At 36.6% G+C, this 17,653-nt stretch overlaps 1 protein-coding gene across 10 annotated transcripts in view; it reads right to left on the bottom strand.

The window, feature by feature from the left end:
* Positions 1-17,653, bottom strand: part of LOC124406090 (nuclear receptor coactivator 1) — a 58,452-nt gene that overhangs the window by 2,573 nt on the left and 38,226 nt on the right. For 3 of the 10 annotated variants that reach the window (XM_046881452.1, XM_046881453.1, XM_046881456.1), the window contains exons 3-21: positions 14,232-14,339; positions 13,710-13,848; positions 12,425-12,541; positions 11,744-11,921; positions 11,267-11,628; positions 10,941-11,170; positions 8,470-9,508; positions 8,106-8,228; positions 7,661-7,981; positions 7,338-7,487; positions 7,034-7,202; positions 6,745-6,923; positions 6,256-6,600; positions 6,021-6,136; positions 5,732-5,858; positions 5,343-5,622; positions 4,181-4,492; positions 2,293-2,478; positions 1,575-1,651 (exon numbers count right to left, since the gene is read on the bottom strand). In XM_046881452.1, the coding sequence (XP_046737408.1) occupies positions 1,575-1,651; positions 2,293-2,478; positions 4,181-4,492; positions 5,343-5,622; positions 5,732-5,858; positions 6,021-6,136; positions 6,256-6,600; positions 6,745-6,923; positions 7,034-7,202; positions 7,338-7,487; positions 7,661-7,981; positions 8,106-8,228; positions 8,470-9,508; positions 10,941-11,170; positions 11,267-11,628; positions 11,744-11,921; positions 12,425-12,541; positions 13,710-13,848; positions 14,232-14,339 (4,558 nt within the window). The remainder of the gene's footprint in view (positions 1-1,574; positions 1,652-2,292; positions 2,479-4,180; positions 4,493-5,342; positions 5,623-5,731; positions 5,859-6,020; positions 6,137-6,255; positions 6,601-6,744; positions 6,924-7,033; positions 7,203-7,337; positions 7,488-7,660; positions 7,982-8,105; positions 8,229-8,469; positions 9,509-10,940; positions 11,171-11,266; positions 11,629-11,743; positions 11,922-12,424; positions 12,542-13,709; positions 13,849-14,231; positions 14,340-17,653) is intronic. The other 7 variants (XM_046881455.1, XM_046881457.1, XM_046881460.1 and 4 more) reach the window with 7 other exon arrangements.

Below are 17,653 nucleotides of genomic sequence, written 5' to 3'. Positions count from 1 at the left end.
AGATCTGAAATGCACCCACACTGTATTCGAATACTCTGATGAAGCGATTGAAGTAAGCATTTGCGAATGTACAAGCCACCTACTGTTCTGCTGTGCTACAAATGAATTAAACCATTTGATTTGGACTCACCAAATACCTAAACGGCATAATCTAATACTCTTAATAATAATAATGCCTTCTAATTTAAGATCTAGTCTACTACTGCTAAAATTAAAAATTTAATTTTACATGCTCCTGTAAGCATGTCTACTCTAGTCCAAAACGGAATATTACCGACTGTTATGATTAAATTAAATTTCAATGGAGTAACAAGAGAATGATTTTTAAATAAAAACAGAAACAGAAAGCGTTACTCTCTCAAATGACAATCAAACTTTATGGTTACAATACTTTTACTAAATTAGAGCTAAAGCCTTCTCGATACCATCACCCACTAGGCAAGGAAAAAATGGAGAGGGACTGTCGTAAGTTCTTCAGTGAAAGGCTTGATGAAGAACTTAAGAGTAAAGTCAATAATTTCTATTAGAAGTGTCGTTAATTTCTCATAAACTTGCATGGGTACATTATAAAAGAATTTCTCAAATGTGCTAAAAACTCTCCATTTTATTGCCTCGTTTTGTTAATTAAAAATTCTTGAATGATAATAGGTACGTGAAAAGTAAGAAAATTTGAAACCGCAAGATCAGATCTAGTTCAAAAGATACTGAAGAATAACTAATAGTACGTCAATGGTAAACATACATTCAGGAGAGGCAGTGTGAAACAATGCTAAGTAAATGTAACGTACTTTCAAAACTGTACATAAATGAGCTCTACAAGCGATCGTGCTTGCTTATCATTTATCGACAGCAATAATGCAATTGGAAAATTGCAAGGTCAGTGCCACTTGATTGGAAATGTTATTTCCAATGACACCCGGAATTATTCCTTTGCAGCAGTAAAAAATAATGAAAAAGAAACACGAATTTCGACACAGCGAGAATAGAAATCGAAACGAGAATCCTGCCTCGATTTGCAAGAAATGTAATGAATTTGGGCATCATTGTGACACTTAGCTACCTATATCCAGTCTATCATAGAAGATTTATTCAAGACTTAATCATGGAAAAGCAAAGCTTGAAACCTTTTTGGTTGCACATACGAGTACTTGGGTTATGGTGAAAGAATGTTGTTAAGCGCACAAACTGAGTTCATTAATAAATTAATAAAATATTTAGCTAGCGCAATAAAAGTTAGTGATGTGTTGTGTTTGCGTACACATATCGGAAAAAACGAATCTAGATATTTGAAATATATACTGTTATCTCTACTAGAGAACAACGTCGCTTTAGAAAAATTTTATGAAACTAGACCAAGTGTCAAACAAATCGGATCGTGATAATCTTTTAACTATAGAGAAATTCAAAGAAAAGTGCGTAAAATCCTAATGAAGATTAAAGTGAAATTCAAACAGCGTTATACTCGGTATGGACTAATGAACATGTCGTGCACAATAAGGTGTGAAGCCAAGCGAAGAGGGAAGACAGAGCATACAAAATCAAAATACGAAAAATAATTGTCGGAAGGGTCTTACCCTGGAGGAAGAGGGTGCACTTCCAGCACTCCCAATGGCCCAGCTTTTGGCGGGGCCATCACTAACCACAGCCTCACCTAGTGGGGACATTGTAACACACGCGTTACCATAGTCTTTTTTATAAACGATGCCTGCTGTGCACGTCGATATATCTTTGCCTGGCTTGATAAACGGTTTCAATGGTGAGAATATCATTCTAGCCCAAGTTACAAAAAAGGTTTTCATAACACACAGCTTGATTCTAACTAGAGTGGAGGACCTAACAAAAACTTGAATCCATTCAAAAGCTTATATACCGTAAACCTGCCATGTTACAATCGTGGGATTGATAATCGAAACGGTCTCCACTCAATAGAGGACAAATTCAATGAAGCTGAGAGCATAGTGTTTGCTAACACTGTATCAATAGTATGCATACACACATGATGTATTTCTGAATCAATTATCTATGCTGTTATGTATTTTACAAATAATAATATGCACGTAATGCCTGAGACAAAAAGTGTAGAAATAAATCACGTAAGAAATTATCGAATTTTGCTGGTCTCTTCGAAAATATTTTTTAAATTTGATTTTCTCCTTTTCCTCGAATTGCGAAAATGGTCGAGCATATCGTTCAATACATTTATACAATAAACCGTACGATGAATGTTTAGATTATTTATATAGTACTTATTAGGCTGAACAAACATGCGAATTTAATAGAGATATTGTGTACCTGCAGAAGACATCTCGTAAGTTAAACCAAGGGCGTCGAGTTCTTCCGCAGAAACTTGACCAGATAAATTGTTTTGGATGTTGTTGGGTATCCTCTGTTGTTGCTGCTGTTGTGTTCGAGCGCCAACAATAGCTCTCAACTCCTGTCGAACAAACTCCGTCATAGTCCCACCGCTTCCCGTATTACCTGAGAAATACAGTCAATAATAAGTCATACAAGAATTTGATTTATACTTTTGTTTCATGTAGACATTCTTTCGTAGAGATATCAAGTCTATGAACATTCGATCATATGGAATTAAGAAGCTTTCATACGGTGATTTTTTTGATCCAAGATCTAACAGTATTAGACATAAGAAAAGTGCGCGAACAGTCAATGGCACAGAACTGTACTGCTGCGTGTATTGCAACACACATGGTTGGGTAAAGGTAAGTGCGTCGTAAAAATCGTAAAATTTTCGGAAGATGATTGCTTGTTAGGTAAGGAAATTAAGAAATTATACATAGGTAACATTGATAAACTATAATGTGTGAAAAAATATTATGGTTTTATATTTATCAATATCACTTTTAAAGAATAAGATATTAAGCACACACATATAGAGAGAGAATGAGGGTAGATTTAATTTTCTATTTACACGCGTATCTACCTTTGTCTGTATACATTTAATTCCCTTATTTACATGTTAACGAAAATTTACGTAAGTAAACTAATCATACTAACGTTCTTTTCATTGTTAAATAAATAATCAGTGCCCAAGGATTACATATGCGTACATTCGCCCTGACAATTGCCAAAACAAAATATATCAAACAAACATTGAAACATGGAGGTGAATGGGATGAATGAGAAAGCTGTAAACATGTGATTTCATGATTATTTTTTTCTTCATATTTGTTTCTTTTCTCTTCATTCATTCTACAAAAGAGACACATACGTGTGCTATGGCGGACATACATGAAAGACGCAATATAAGCAGTGATCAAACTTCCATAGAGAAAGTCAATAGGCTCAAGTTACTTTCAAATTTCATTGCTCTTCCAATTCTATTCTGTTTTTCCCGCATGACGAGATATGAAGAAACGAAATTTCACGTATGTCCGCAAATGAGAATACTAGCTGGTACATAGAAACGTTAAGAAAACATTTTCCAAACTGTTCATGTGGTTTCAGTTGGATAAATTATCTAAATGACAATAGGTCAGCATCTACAATGAAATTTCCGTGTCCATACTTCAGCTTGGAAATTGTTTATAATCACAATCACAATTTATACACGTTGATAGATCAAATGAGCCCGACGCTGGTTTGCGAGTATATGTATGTATGTCGTTATTTACATATGAAGTTGAGATGTAATAATGTAGTGAATTGGTTAGTAGAGTATTAAATAAAAAGAAAGTGGAGTGGGTGTAACAATGACACAAGTAGTGCTTGAATTTGAATGACTAGTGCCATGCAGCAACATTTATAAAGAACCATATTCAAAATATGATTTCAAATTCGGTTATCATTTTTTGGTACAACTTCCAACCATCAAATGATCAAAATAATTTTCTGCGTTATTCTCCGTAAACCTGTGCATTAAAAACCTCTGAAGAAGCAAGATTCTAGTCCCATATATCGTTCGGAAACCGTAGACATGAAATCTTTCTTGGTCTCGATCATAAAATGAACGATATTAGCGATTAAAAAGTATGCAAAGCCACAGGTTGCAGTGATAGCGTAACGAGATATGATACAAAGTGTAATGGCAGGGTAAACCAAAGCTTTGTTAAAATGAACGTAAGTACTGTAATAATATTTTGGGTAGGAAGAAATGCGACTGAAGACGAGGGTAATGGCGATGTAGTAATGGTCACATGACATAAAGGGTCATATGACTTACCACCCATTTGGTGACTGTTGGGATTGCCAGGAGGCAGAGGCCTGGTGTTCGATGTATCCCCAGGCCCCGACGAATAGAGTGAAACGGACGCTCGATCGTAACAAAATTGGTTATTCTGTACTTCAGTGGAGTTGAGTGTGGTGTTTGAGTGATAAATCATAGCAGGGTGTTGATTCGATAGATGTTGGGCGTTGGTGACATTGTGTTGGTTCAGCGATGGCTGAGACGGACAGCCAGAATGAGGGTGACTTGGCGACAGAAGAGGCTGCTCCTTATTCATTCCCCCATAGTGCCTGGGCGAATTTATCCCACCTGTAACATCGGTCAAATCTAGCTTCTTGCATTTTAGGTACACTTAGCTTGTCAATTACTATTAAACAGACAAAATGCTACTCATTGCAATACGTCATAAGTCCTTTCATCAAAATCAATCATTCTTATTTGCAAACCAATCAACCATTCAGAGCGCATGTTGCAAATCTGTTAGCTTTGACACGGAAGAATAGCATTTTAGCAATCATACGCAGTCAAATAAAGTTTGATTGAAGGATATAAAATATTTCAGTGACGAAAGTAATAAGATGTCCAACAACAAAGAAAGAATGTAAAATGTCAAGTAAAGATAAATTTTTTTCCATACTTACCCAATATTGAAACTACATCTTTTTTCTTTTCTCTCTTTTTAAATAGCATTTTTCACAAACCATACAACAATTGCGTTTAATTTTTAGATATACTCTAAGTACATCCAACTGCACTTTGATTACAGTATATTGATTTACTTTTTAACAAATAGTCTCACAAAGATTGTACTTGACGAATTAAAAATTCTCTAATAAAACTCCATATAACTTGCAACAAAGTTGTAAGGGTATATCGCGTTTTAGGGTCGGTGATGATGAATATTGCACGGATTTGGAATCACTCAGCACTCTTTTCATAGCTTCAAACGAAGATATTCTCTTACCTGATAATTTCATTGTCACTGACACATATCTTGATTTTAATTCGTTTGTTAAATAGGTGTCAAAGCCTACCTAGTCATTTCGTACACAACATGATATCACCTTTGGGTGATAATTTTAATTTTTGTACAAGAAAAACGTTACTATATCTTCTATGTTGTTTTTTTCACCTAGAGATTGTCGACAGACAAAATTACCTGGCAGCTGTGTTGTTGCTGATGGAGTTGATGTAGTTCGCTGAAGTCTATATTGTCCTGAGGGATTCGCCGCACCTGCATTAGGAACCGGAGGAAATTGACCAGCGGTAGGTGAGGCAGGTGGCGGTGGAAAGGTGTCTGCAGGAAAAGGAGATTGCCTTGCCGAAGCAGGCGTTCCAGGCGATGGCATGGATCGTTGCTGTTGTTGCTGTGAGACAGACTGTTGCGGTTGCGGTCTTACTGAGTTTACGAACATCCTTGGTCCGTTGCCGTAATTTCCCTGTACAAGTCAATTGTTTGGCATTGGACACAACATTTCTGGCACTTCTAATTTTACATGCTATACTGTTTGTCTAAAATCGTTATTAAGAAAAATAATGCCCTATCACCTGAGTTACGCGAGGAGATAGCGATTGTGGATGTGAAAATGACAAAATGCTAGCGGGCGAGTGTGGGGAGAGCCTCGCTGCCGCTGATCCTTGTTGCCCGTTATTGAAGTTGGTGTTCACAACAGAGCTGAAAGAATTTGAAAGAAAACTATTTTCGTACACGTGACGAAGAGCTGGAATTTTCCATTTGTATATTATCATTCATCGTTAATCATTGGTATCCCTAGTCATAGTATCACTGGAAATTACAATAAAAAAAAGAAATACGGAAACGTGTAGCTAGACTCACTGTTGAGGTAACGTTGAAGGGTGTGAGTATGAATGAGTAAGACGATGCGTGGAAGGCAACTGGACGGATAATCCTCCATAACCCGGTGATACCTGAGAGTCGGAGACGCTCGATCGCTGAAAATGTGATTTGAAAAAAATTGTAACAAGATATTGAAAAATTATTTTACAATACATTTACAACAGTTGGTCAATTATTAAACATTATTCATTGATTAAACAAAACATTCATTCACCTGTAGTGAAACGTTAGGCGCCACTGTGTTGTTGAGTAGACTATCAATGTTGTGAATGTCGGTCGGTAACTGGTCAGTGGCAGTTGCATTAGAAGGTATAAGAAGTTGTTGTTGCTGCTGTTGCTGAAGCAACCGTTGCTTAAGTTGCTGTTGCTGCTGTTGCTGCTGTTGATGTTGAAGCTGCTTAGTTCTCTGTTGCAACTGTAACTGTTGTTGACTGAATTGGGCTGATGACTGGCGTACAACATTCTGTTGGACGTTATTAAATCTTGCCCTTTGCTGCTGTTGCTGGTACATAGGAGGTGGCTGGTAATTATGGCCGGTTGTCACAGGAGTATTTCCCAACTGAAATTTTATGGATAATGAAGATTTTAATGAAGGAAAAGGTTAAACTAAAAATAAGGTACAGAAATAGACGAACGTAAATTTTCGATTGATATGAATCAACTGATTTGGAAGAACGTTTGATTAAAAAAAAAGGCTACTCACTGCGGTGGAGTATGCAGGCGGTGTTCCAGGCATCGTTATCGTGGAAGACGTAGGGTTCACTACAGTTTCGCATAGTATCAATGACTTGTGAATGGCGTTAATAGCAGCTATTTTCTCGTCTACAGCATTATTCTGAGGCGATTCGATGATGTCTAAAAGATTTATGATCGCTGTTGGATCTACCGAGTAAACATATTGACAATTTGATAAAGTACAATATACCACATTGGCTGACTATCATAAAGTCTTGCCTCCTGCAAATAACTGTTAAAGCTGCCATAAAAATTACCTGTGATTGTATCTGGCACAATGTCTATGACTTGATCTAATAGATCAGAAAGTATGGGATCAGACCCTGAAGTTTCCAGCCAATTCTGTTCTACCTGAACAGAACGACGAGTTTCTCCACTAGTAGTTCCAAATTCTGGATTCATAGAACCCACTTGAGGTCGCTGTTGCTAAAAAATTAAATCTCAAAGTTATAGAAAGTGAACAAGTGATAAAATGCTACATAAAACATGCCAGAATCTGTAAATCGATAAAAAGTAAGAAAATAAATATTTAATACATGCGTAAGTGAAAAATCGACCAACCGGATTAAAATCATAGATATTAGTCGAAGTGCGAGGTAGTCGAGGTTGACTTTGGATCGGAGTGCTTGTCGTTGTAGATGGATTACTAACAACTGGTTGCGCAGTGGCCCAGGTTTTTTGCTGTGCTGCCTTAATGCGAGGTAGCGTTTCCTGTGTAAAATGCAATAGATTAAACCAAGAAGCTTACGCCCAGAATTTCCATTCTCGTCTCCACTTCAATATTACGTAGGTATTTCAGAACAATGATTGCCTCCAGGAAGTCATGCAAAATTGAAATTCAACATCTATTCGCAACATTAAACAATATTCAGATAATAAGTTACCTGTGGAATTGCTGATAATTCATGGAGAGGTACTGAAGGTTTAGTTTTCGGTTCAGAGGGCTGTTGTGCTAAAAGCCAGGCGAGCATTTTATTCTTCTCCCATAGCTTACTGGTTGAGGCATTCGAGGACGAGTTATTGCCAGAAGAAGTTACTTGGTGCAGCCCGTCCATTGTACGTTTTGCAGCCAAATCTTCATCTCCAGTCTCACCTGGTCTCTTTTGACCAACTTGTGACTGGCCTCCATGATTGCCTGATTGTGACAGCGGTGGTGTCGGGTTATTAAATCCAAGACTTTTCAATAGAGGATCATCGCCGCGGTTCTGTAGTAAAAAATAAAGATAGGTGAGAAAAGAAAAAAAATCAATAAGTAGTAACTAAAAACGGTCTAGTATAAGAAAAGCAAGATTATCACAAAATACAGTGATTATGGTAAATTTAAATTACCTGTGAGTCGTGACTTTTTCCTTCTTCGTCCTGGTCTTTTAGGAGCTGCTGTAAAAGTTCATGCCGCTTCTTTAAACCCGCTCTGGTTTCCAAGTCGTCGTCGTCATTTTTGTCATTTAATAACTTTAAACGTAGTAAAGGTGAATAAAGTAACGTCGAGCAATAGTCAATAATAATTCAGGTAAGAATAAGTCATAAACACGGGTGTATACATTTGTATTTACATTGAAGAAGGGATTCGTTTACTGACCGCAAAAAGGTATAATAGATATCGACTTTAGATGAAAGTTAAGCTTAATTATTACACGAAACAAAGAAATAAAAATTTCAGTTGGGAGAATATAAAAAATTGTATAATAGTTACCTCCAACAACATGTTGTTTCCGCTTGAAGTCTTGGAATGATCGGTGCTGGATTTGGATATACCGCTATTGCTTGGCCGTACTTTTTTGTTATCTATATCAAGATGAAGATCCTCATCATCAGCCTCCTTAAGCAATGTCTTCAGTATCCTATGCTTGTTTTGGTTGTCAGAGACAGTATTATTGATATTGTCTTGATTTTCGTCACTAGTGCTAGCTCCCTTGGTCAAAAGATTCCTGAGTCTTCGAGACTCTGTAGAAACAGTACAGTTCTGTGTGTCTGGGGCTGGTGCGGCGCTATGCTGACTTTTGTTTGTATCAACATTGACAGGTGTAACAGGTGGGCATCCCTTGCTCTCCTCCAATCTCTTGTTAGCCAATACCCCACCACCCCCGTTGGTATTAGCGCTTGAAGGTGTGGCAGTGACCGCCGTTTGCGTCTCCTGAAGAGGACTGAACGAGAAGGAATTACTGAAGGATCTACTGGTGTGCACCGTGGTTGGGCTGTATGCGCGCATTGGGCTACAGTGGGATGTGGCGCCAGTAGCAGAATTAACGGAGTATGATCCTTGGGGGCTCGGAGATGCCGGGGCTGGCTGCGAGGGGGGTCGAGAATTAGTCGGTCCGCTTGCCCTCGAGTCAGATCGATCTCCCCAACTATGTCCGCTGTCCAGTGGTTCCCATGTGGTACTAGGGAAAAGCTCAAAGTCCAATTCCATGTTCCCCGAAAATTGGTTGAACGAATTACTTGTCGTACTCAGTGAAGTTAAAGGATTGCACGACGAAGTATCGTTTGCACTAAATACATTCAAGTTTGACGAGGAGGAGGATGTTGGTGCCCGTGCCGCTGCCAGCCCCCGGCCGGTATTGCAACTCGATTGGCCATTAAGATGAGCCCCGGTCATCAATGGACCACCGACGTTATTGTTATTGTTACCATTATTATTATTACTACTATTCGTACAATGGTTACTAGAATGTCCAGAGCACGTTTTGCTGTTGGAAAGCTGACCACCCTCGTTAGGCGTTAACTCATTGTCCCTATCATGGACAAGAAAAACAGAACAATATATTTATTTCAAGTTTTTAAACTAATTCCTCAACTATATATGTACAGAAAAGCCTTTGTTCAAGGTGTGTCTACGTATTTCGAAATCTGAGGTAAACTTCGATCTCGCTTTATTTATTCTAACATCTCTGTTATTTATATTTATATATGTCAGTATCAAGATTGAATTTAAATCTTTGTATTCGTTAGATTTGGCCCATAAAACACAATAGCATTAAAAGAATTGACGTAAAAACTCTGGATATCCACAATAACATAGAGTTTTTAAATTGTCCATTTGTTTATTTAATTACTATCGTAATATAAACAGAGCCAGATTCAGAATCAGTATCTATTAACCTCTCAAATCATAATCACGCAAACAAGTCCATACCAGTCACTAATCCTTGCTACAAAAAACTTGACCCTCTTGAGACTCAATTATCACGTTCTATTTTTCTCTGCTACTCAAGCATGATACCTCAGACTCTAAAATAAGCCACCTTCAACAAATACTCTCCATATTCTTTCTCTAAACTATATGGATATAAGGAAATTAGATTATTTGCATTGTAACACTGTCAAAAATGCATGATCGACCGAATATTTTGTTCACTAAATTTCATCCATAACATTTTCATAAATTATACATATTATACATTTTTTTTTTTTTGCTTCATCTTATGCAGAACCTAATCGTGAGTGTTCGGTTAAAATTTTGAAAAACATCCTACGAGATTCTTAATAATTCAATTATGGTTCAATTAAATAACACCTGAATAATAATGTTGTGAATTTCACCTAAGATGGTTATTCTACTAGTTATTACATGTAATATAGGTGTACTTTTAATTTGTTTTGCTTCCTCTTCTCAATTAGTGAATTGTGTGAATTTGGACGGAATGGCAGAAATAAATTAGACACAAGGTAAAGACTAGAAATGCTAATGTAAAATTTTTTCAACTATATGAGAGAAAGTATTTCAAGAGTGGCCAGATCTCCAACACCGACAAAGGGACCAAAAATATAAAATACAAAACAAAAAACAATATGACGAACGATCCTTTAAATGCATGCAAAGCTCCTAACTTTAAGTAACCTGTAGCAGTAGATCAATCAAGTTTAGCTAAGATTTGTTACTGGTATTAAATAGTACAAAAGGAGGTACAATGGAAAAAAAATGAAATTAAAGCAGCAAAGAAACAACTCTACTAATTGATAACAGAAATTTCAATCGATTTGTTGAATATTTCAAAGATTTAACTTTGCTACTCTTCACATTTCGATTTGCCAAGGAAATTGACCATTCCGAAATTTTACTTAAATTGGATGAAAAAGAAAAATCACTGAGACGTATTGTTAGTAGAGTTACTACAGTAATATGACAAAATGAGTAATTGTAGCAGTCATTTAATTTCAACTTACCCAATAATAGAATGTGTTGCCATCAAGAAATCACTTTCGTGGCCATTAATCCCATTTGCTTTAAAGAGTCTTGACTTCGTTTGCACGTTAAGGAACTTGTCTGCTTTCACACGGAGCCGATACATTGTACTCGTGCCTTCATGGGTGTGAAGCGTATTATCCAAATGAGCATTCAACTTATTCACATCCAGTGGATGGCACAAGTCTTGTATTTTAGAGCCAATTAGGTCCTGTGTTGAAGTAACGAATACATAAAAACCAATATAAATTATTGCAAAAAAGTTCCACTTGTTGATAGGAAAAAAGAAAAACGTCGGTTTCAATACCTTGCTTATGTACTTGGAGTATGGAGGAGACAAGCCGCTGCTGTCGATCCATGTAATCCTGCCAATAGTGTCAAGTTTAACAGTGAATTGTTTAATGGACGTTATCGGCTTTTCACTGTGGGGTATTCGCCGGGCAACACACATCATGCATGGCCCATCTAAGGATTCTGAGGAAACGTCTCCACTTTCTAGGCGATCTGTGTTGTTTGGAAGAAGCGCTGAACAGATTTGCATAGTTTCGTACTTTGATATTCTCTGTTGCTTCTCTTCCATAGTCTCTTCTTTATCATCAGGAGGCTTCACCAAAAAACGGCAATTAAATGTCCGATTTCTCGTCTGTGGTTGAGGCTCGCTTGTCAACCCTGTTTCAAAAAGAGACAAAAATTTTTTTTATGTTTACTCAGGCCGAAGCTATGAAACGAATAATAATAATAATAATAATAATATTTATTATTTACACTGAATTTATTTTGTTACCTATTGACATCGGAAGCAAGCTTGCCATGAACGTTTTATGATCTCCGTGATGTATAATATTATAGATATCTTTTCCAAACACATCATCTTTTGTATAAGAAATATATTGAGATATATTATCCGTAATGTACTCGACTCTCCCCTCGGCGTTCACAACGAATAAAAATCCATCTAATGCCTGAATAAAATATGAAAAAAACAAGATAATGACGATTAATAAACGTTGTTAAATGTACAATATCAAAATGAAATAAGAAAATTAGTGTGGGAAGCTTGAACTCGTCTACGGTTCGATGCTATTCTGAAAATGTCAAGAATTTCATGACATTCCACCGGTGGAAAAATACCGTTTTTATAAGAATTCATCTCTGCATTGTGAAAGTGAAGTTAGTAAGATTACCGTAACGAAAAAATGGGAAAACTCATTCAAAGCTCAATATATTGCAGGTTTATCATGACTTTAAGGGATTTAAGTTTATAAAGTATGAGTATGTCTTGTATTATTAAATATTGCTGGATTTCAGTCATCCCTAAGATTACAAAATAACTATTTTTAGTAAAAACGTATTCGGTACATTAGCATTTCGGCTATTTCGAAAATCGAATATTTCACACAGATATCCTCATAAAATTCAAATGAGCATTGTGTTGATAAGAATAAAAAATCTAAGACAATCATACCTCAAGTAAAATAGGGCCAACTTGGTCATTAGATAATATGTTGGGATTTGACGAGGAAACTTCCCCCTGCTGTACAGCATGACTATTAGAGCCTTCTTGTTGTCTTATGTGCCGGATCTGTAATAAAAAATGAATAATGATGATGATAATAATAATAATTATAATTATAATGATGCTGGATTGATTATTCAATTAGTACCTAAACAAAAAAGAAAGTTCGACGTATTTACTTGGATATTTGAATCATACACACATTAGTATGTTCACACTGTGTACGTATAAATACAAGGAAAAGAGTCCAGTGATTTTCTGTAATACCGACGAGGGATCAAAAAATATAAAACACGTAACTTCGTAGCAGAAACCGTGACGTTCGGCGTTCCTCTCGCGCCATTCTATGTCCTTGCAATTGTATTTTTCACCGTCAATAGATCGCGCAGCGTGTATCGCAATAATCTAAAACGTGAGCGGCCTCGAAAAGTCGGTGACTCCTCAGAGAGCGAGAAAACGTTATACGATGTAACCAGCTATGAGTCCAACACCGGTATCATGTTTTTCACAAAGAACGAGTCGCAGCAAAAATTATATCGGCATTTGCAAATTTGTATTGTACACACTAAAGTCAAGTGAAATCATCTCAAACAACTTAAAGCTTATCGTCGATAAATATGTAAATACTTTCTTATTTTTCTTCCTTTTTTGCTATTAGCTAAAGCTCCCGCAGCAACGCTGAGAGAAATTACTTCGCGAGATTCGTTACATTATATTGTATAAAGTTTAAATTGATAATATTGTAACAAAAGAATTTACTCTCGTATAATTAAACATGTTTCTCATTCTTTTCGATCTTATTAAATTTTCTTCCAAGAAGACACATTTTTTTTTTTTTTTTTTTTTTTTGTTTTTTCCTAATCTGCAACGGGTAATAATTTTCACATCCTACACAATCTTCGTACACGAAAATTGATTTGCTGTGCAGCACGCGTATTAAAAAAAAAAAAAGGAAAAAAAAATTGCACCGGCGATATAATCAATACCGAAGCATGATTATGTCTAAAAATAAGATACCAATTAAACCGTAATCAAAACTAAAGGAAGAATTTTTTTTTACGTATTGAGGGCTGTCTTACGTATATAGAAGAAAAGAGCCTAGAGGGAGAGGCGTGAGAGAGAGAGAGAGAGAGAGAAAAAGAGTCCTGCGTAGATGTAAGCAACTGTAGAAAACAACGAGATAGCAATATTGTAGTATCGTTAACTGCTACCGTATTTGTAATTTTAAATTTACCTGATCGACTGTTCTCTGGAGAATTTGACATTTATCGGTCTTGCCAGAGCTCATGTCCTGGGCGGAGATCAGCTCGGCAAGCTCGTCGATGTAGAGGTTCTCCTGGGTCCTCCGTCTCTTTTCATTAAGGCACTTGTTACTGCAACATTAAACACCGATAATTGCCGCGTGAAATTTCAGTTATACTGATATGCATGTACATAAGACGCAATTTCCAATTACGTTTGTCGGATATTGAAAAGAAACGTCAAAACGAGTTGGATAGCTAAAGTATTTCTGTTTTTTTTTTTCCCCCTTTGGCCAGAAGTTTAATTTCTCGACACGTTCGCAAAACGGAGTGATTATAAAATAACATATTTTTTTACGCTCTCAAAATAAGCGGTATAACAATTATCAAAGTTAATTATCAAACTTAATGTGTGACGTAGGTATTATAAATTGAATCTGGAACTTATTTAAGGAAAAAAATAAACAAACAAAAAAACAAAAATCGATACACGTGAATTTATACAGTATACATACAGCTGAGACTGGGGCTTGGCATCTGATTTCTTTCTTTTCTTGGTGTTGTTACCAGTGACTGCACTCATTTTGACCCACACCGGGTCTTGTAGATCACACGGGCCAGGCCTGGAAAAGAAACGGAATAAAATTAATTTATGAAAAACATAATAACAATACAATTGTATAAAAACAAAATCCTGCAACGTGTTTTATATATCAGATAATTGATTAAACTGTATAGAAGAAGTAAACCAGCCTACGCGATGCGATGTAATTACGCATATCAATGAAGTGCAAGTGAAAAAAAACTAATTTTCAATGGCTATTGATCTTGCCGAAAATTAATTTTTAGCTGAAGCGCATGAGCTTTGTGGAATAACAGTAGAGAAATGAAATTTTTTTAACATAAACGAACAATCGCGAACATGATTCATTATGTTTAATTTGGCATATTGTGTTATAATACAACTCACAAATACTCATCGATAAATGACAAAAAAAAAAAAAAAAAAAAAAACTGTAAAGAAAAAGAAAAGAAAATAAAATGTATCAAGAACGTGGAGAGATTATTTCACCTAATCATTACAATGCGTCATTGGACGATGTATTGACATATAGCCTACTTTTTGGCAATACTGATACCATGTCCGACCTGCAGGTAAAACACGCCGTTAATCGTCAAGCAATTGCGAGAATGAGAATAAGAGAAAGAAGCAATTGTTCTTCGCGATCTACACATCATATATTATAAACAAATGCATGCAAATTATAAGTACGCATAAGTATGTAGAAAACCGTTTTGTGCATATGCATACGTGTGCATGGGTGTAAAACAATTACAGGCGATGACTCCTCTCATCCTCTCAACAGGAAAACAATTTCGTACCGTGAAAGTCCGCCGTCGCGTAATGACGTCGTAATAATAATGCCCGCTTAAACGTACACGACACACACACATATATGTATATACCTATGTATGTACATATAATATATGTATATCAGTAAAACACACACACGGTATACCATGCGTATCTGCAGGAATAAGAAACTGACCCCGACACCGTACTCAACACAACATACAACTCGTACAGCGCAGAGAATTGAATTAATTCAAATTAGTCGGATCAAATACACGCGTAGAAATTACTAATACATATATATGTACACGTATGTCAGAGCTGGATCGTTTCTTCGGTTATTTCTTCACTGCAGTGTTCTTCAAATTTTAATTTATTCTCTCTTTTTTTTTTCCCCCTCAGAATCATCCGTCACTTATTCCTGTATCCCATCAACCCGCGTCATATAATCAACGATTCCGTGATTATACCCGTTTGACGCCAATGTTCACCGCTGCGAACACGCGTTATTGGAAATTAGGCGAGGCGAGAGGCGTATCACCGAGAGAAATGGAAAGGAGGATTACGTAAAAGAAGGACCCGTGCATGCATGACAACGATGTAAAAGTGTCGAGAGTCGTCGAAAGGTCTCGACCGCCTGCACCTTAAAATTACACCCATTACACCTACATAACTAAAAAACCGATATCAACCGACGTATAAAAAGGAAGAATTAACCATACAGCGAATTGACATGGATCAACTGATCGTGAAAGAGGTGTACGAGCTACATATCAGGGGAGAACATTATTTTTTTTTTTTCTTTTTTTTTTCTTCCGAAAATTAAGCGTATCACAGCTTCTGAAACGTAACGCTTCAAGTATTGCTGGTGGTGTTGTGTAAAAAGGTCTGTACTTGGTACGTCGCAGCGTGACTCAAAAAAAAGAAAAGAATACAACTCAATCTACAATGACTGTGATATAAAATTTTCGAAAAAATCCTACCGTCTTTATCTACCTACTAATGCATAGCTATAGGCGTAAGTAAAAGTAAAGAACGTTTGTCGGTTTGTTGTCGGTTATTTCGTTCTTTCGTTAATGTCGTATAAGCAGCATGCGGGATCCTCGGGGTTGTAATATAGGTCAGTGGGCCATGGCGATCGCATAACCAGGCGGACATGCGCGCTACACGGTGGCTCATCGTCACACACACATACATACATACATACACACATACACATTCATATAGGTATGTTGGTGTGCATGTGTGCGCAGATGCACCGATGCACCGATTCCCTTTCTCCGTGGCTCCCCGACCTCTCTTTCTCTCTCTCTCTCTTTCACCCATACCACCAGCCTTTCTCCTCCTCCTCCTTGCAGCGCGTCTTCGCACAGTACCGCTGCAGCAGCAGCATCCGTGTATTATGCATACACAGATGACCGTAGTATTATACCCTTATACCTATACGGGGGACCGCATTCGCATAAACTGCATTGATACGCTGGAGGCAGATTCTCGCATTGTAAACTATAGATTGAGCCCTTCGCGTGAATTATTATACGGAAGAAAGGACGCGCCGTTTTAGTTACAAGATAAAAAAAAAAAAAAAAAAAAAAAGAACCACCAACGTCAAGCCTGCAGCAGCCGATGTTTTTTCACCTATTTGTATGCCAATGAAACTGCTATTTCTGTATAAATGGCAATGAGTCTAAGGACGTTAAGGGTACCAGTGTCGCTATTAGTATTATGACGTCAGTTTATCAAGTAAGCATTGCAACAAATCTATATTGAAAGACTAGTTTGAAAGTTTGTGAATGAGACTAATACAACTTACGTATACATATTATACATATATATTAATATATATTGACACACGGAAACGAAGATGATTATTCAATCGCCGTCGAACAAGGATGGATGATTTTAACAGTAAAATTCGTTTCTGTATATTAATTATTTCCACCGACAATGCAACGAGGAACAATAATCGCTGACAATCTTACGTCCACTCTACTCTCTCTATACATACATGTATAGTAACTTCGACAATTCACGCAGCTCATATATAGTTATAAACTAGATATTAATACGAATATCCGTACACACCTGTAACGTTTATACGTCGAAGCATATTTGACAGGTTATAATTTCATACGTCTTTATAATTAAATCGCAGTAGTTGGGCAGTGGGCCAAGTTCTTTGATATGGATATGATTACCATACGATTACCATACGATTAATGTATGACGATATAATATGTATATATGCAGAAATTAAGAGAGAAGCAAAAAGATATGCAAAGAAGAAGAAAAAAAAAAAAAAAAAAACTGGCTAAATGAAAAATAAAAAAAACACAACGAAGGGGAGTTTAAACGGACGAGTATGTTTATTGAAGAAGAGTGAGAAGAAGAGGAAGAAGAAGAAGAAAATTTGAAGGAAAATAAAAAAAAAAAAGAATAAAAATATAAAAAATAAAAGAACAATAATTATAACAAGCAAGGAATGACGGAATGGGCGGATTTGGTCCGAGGCTACGGCATGTGGCAATATAAATTCTTCAATACAGAGACTGAATCACCACCCGCGAGAGATAACGGCAGTTT

Source organism: Diprion similis, chromosome 4 (genome assembly GCF_021155765.1).
Source record: "Diprion similis isolate iyDipSimi1 chromosome 4, iyDipSimi1.1, whole genome shotgun sequence".
In the NCBI taxonomy this organism is placed as follows: Eukaryota; Metazoa; Arthropoda; class Insecta; order Hymenoptera; family Diprionidae; genus Diprion; species Diprion similis.
This window is presented reverse-complemented; position numbering and strand designations above follow the sequence as displayed.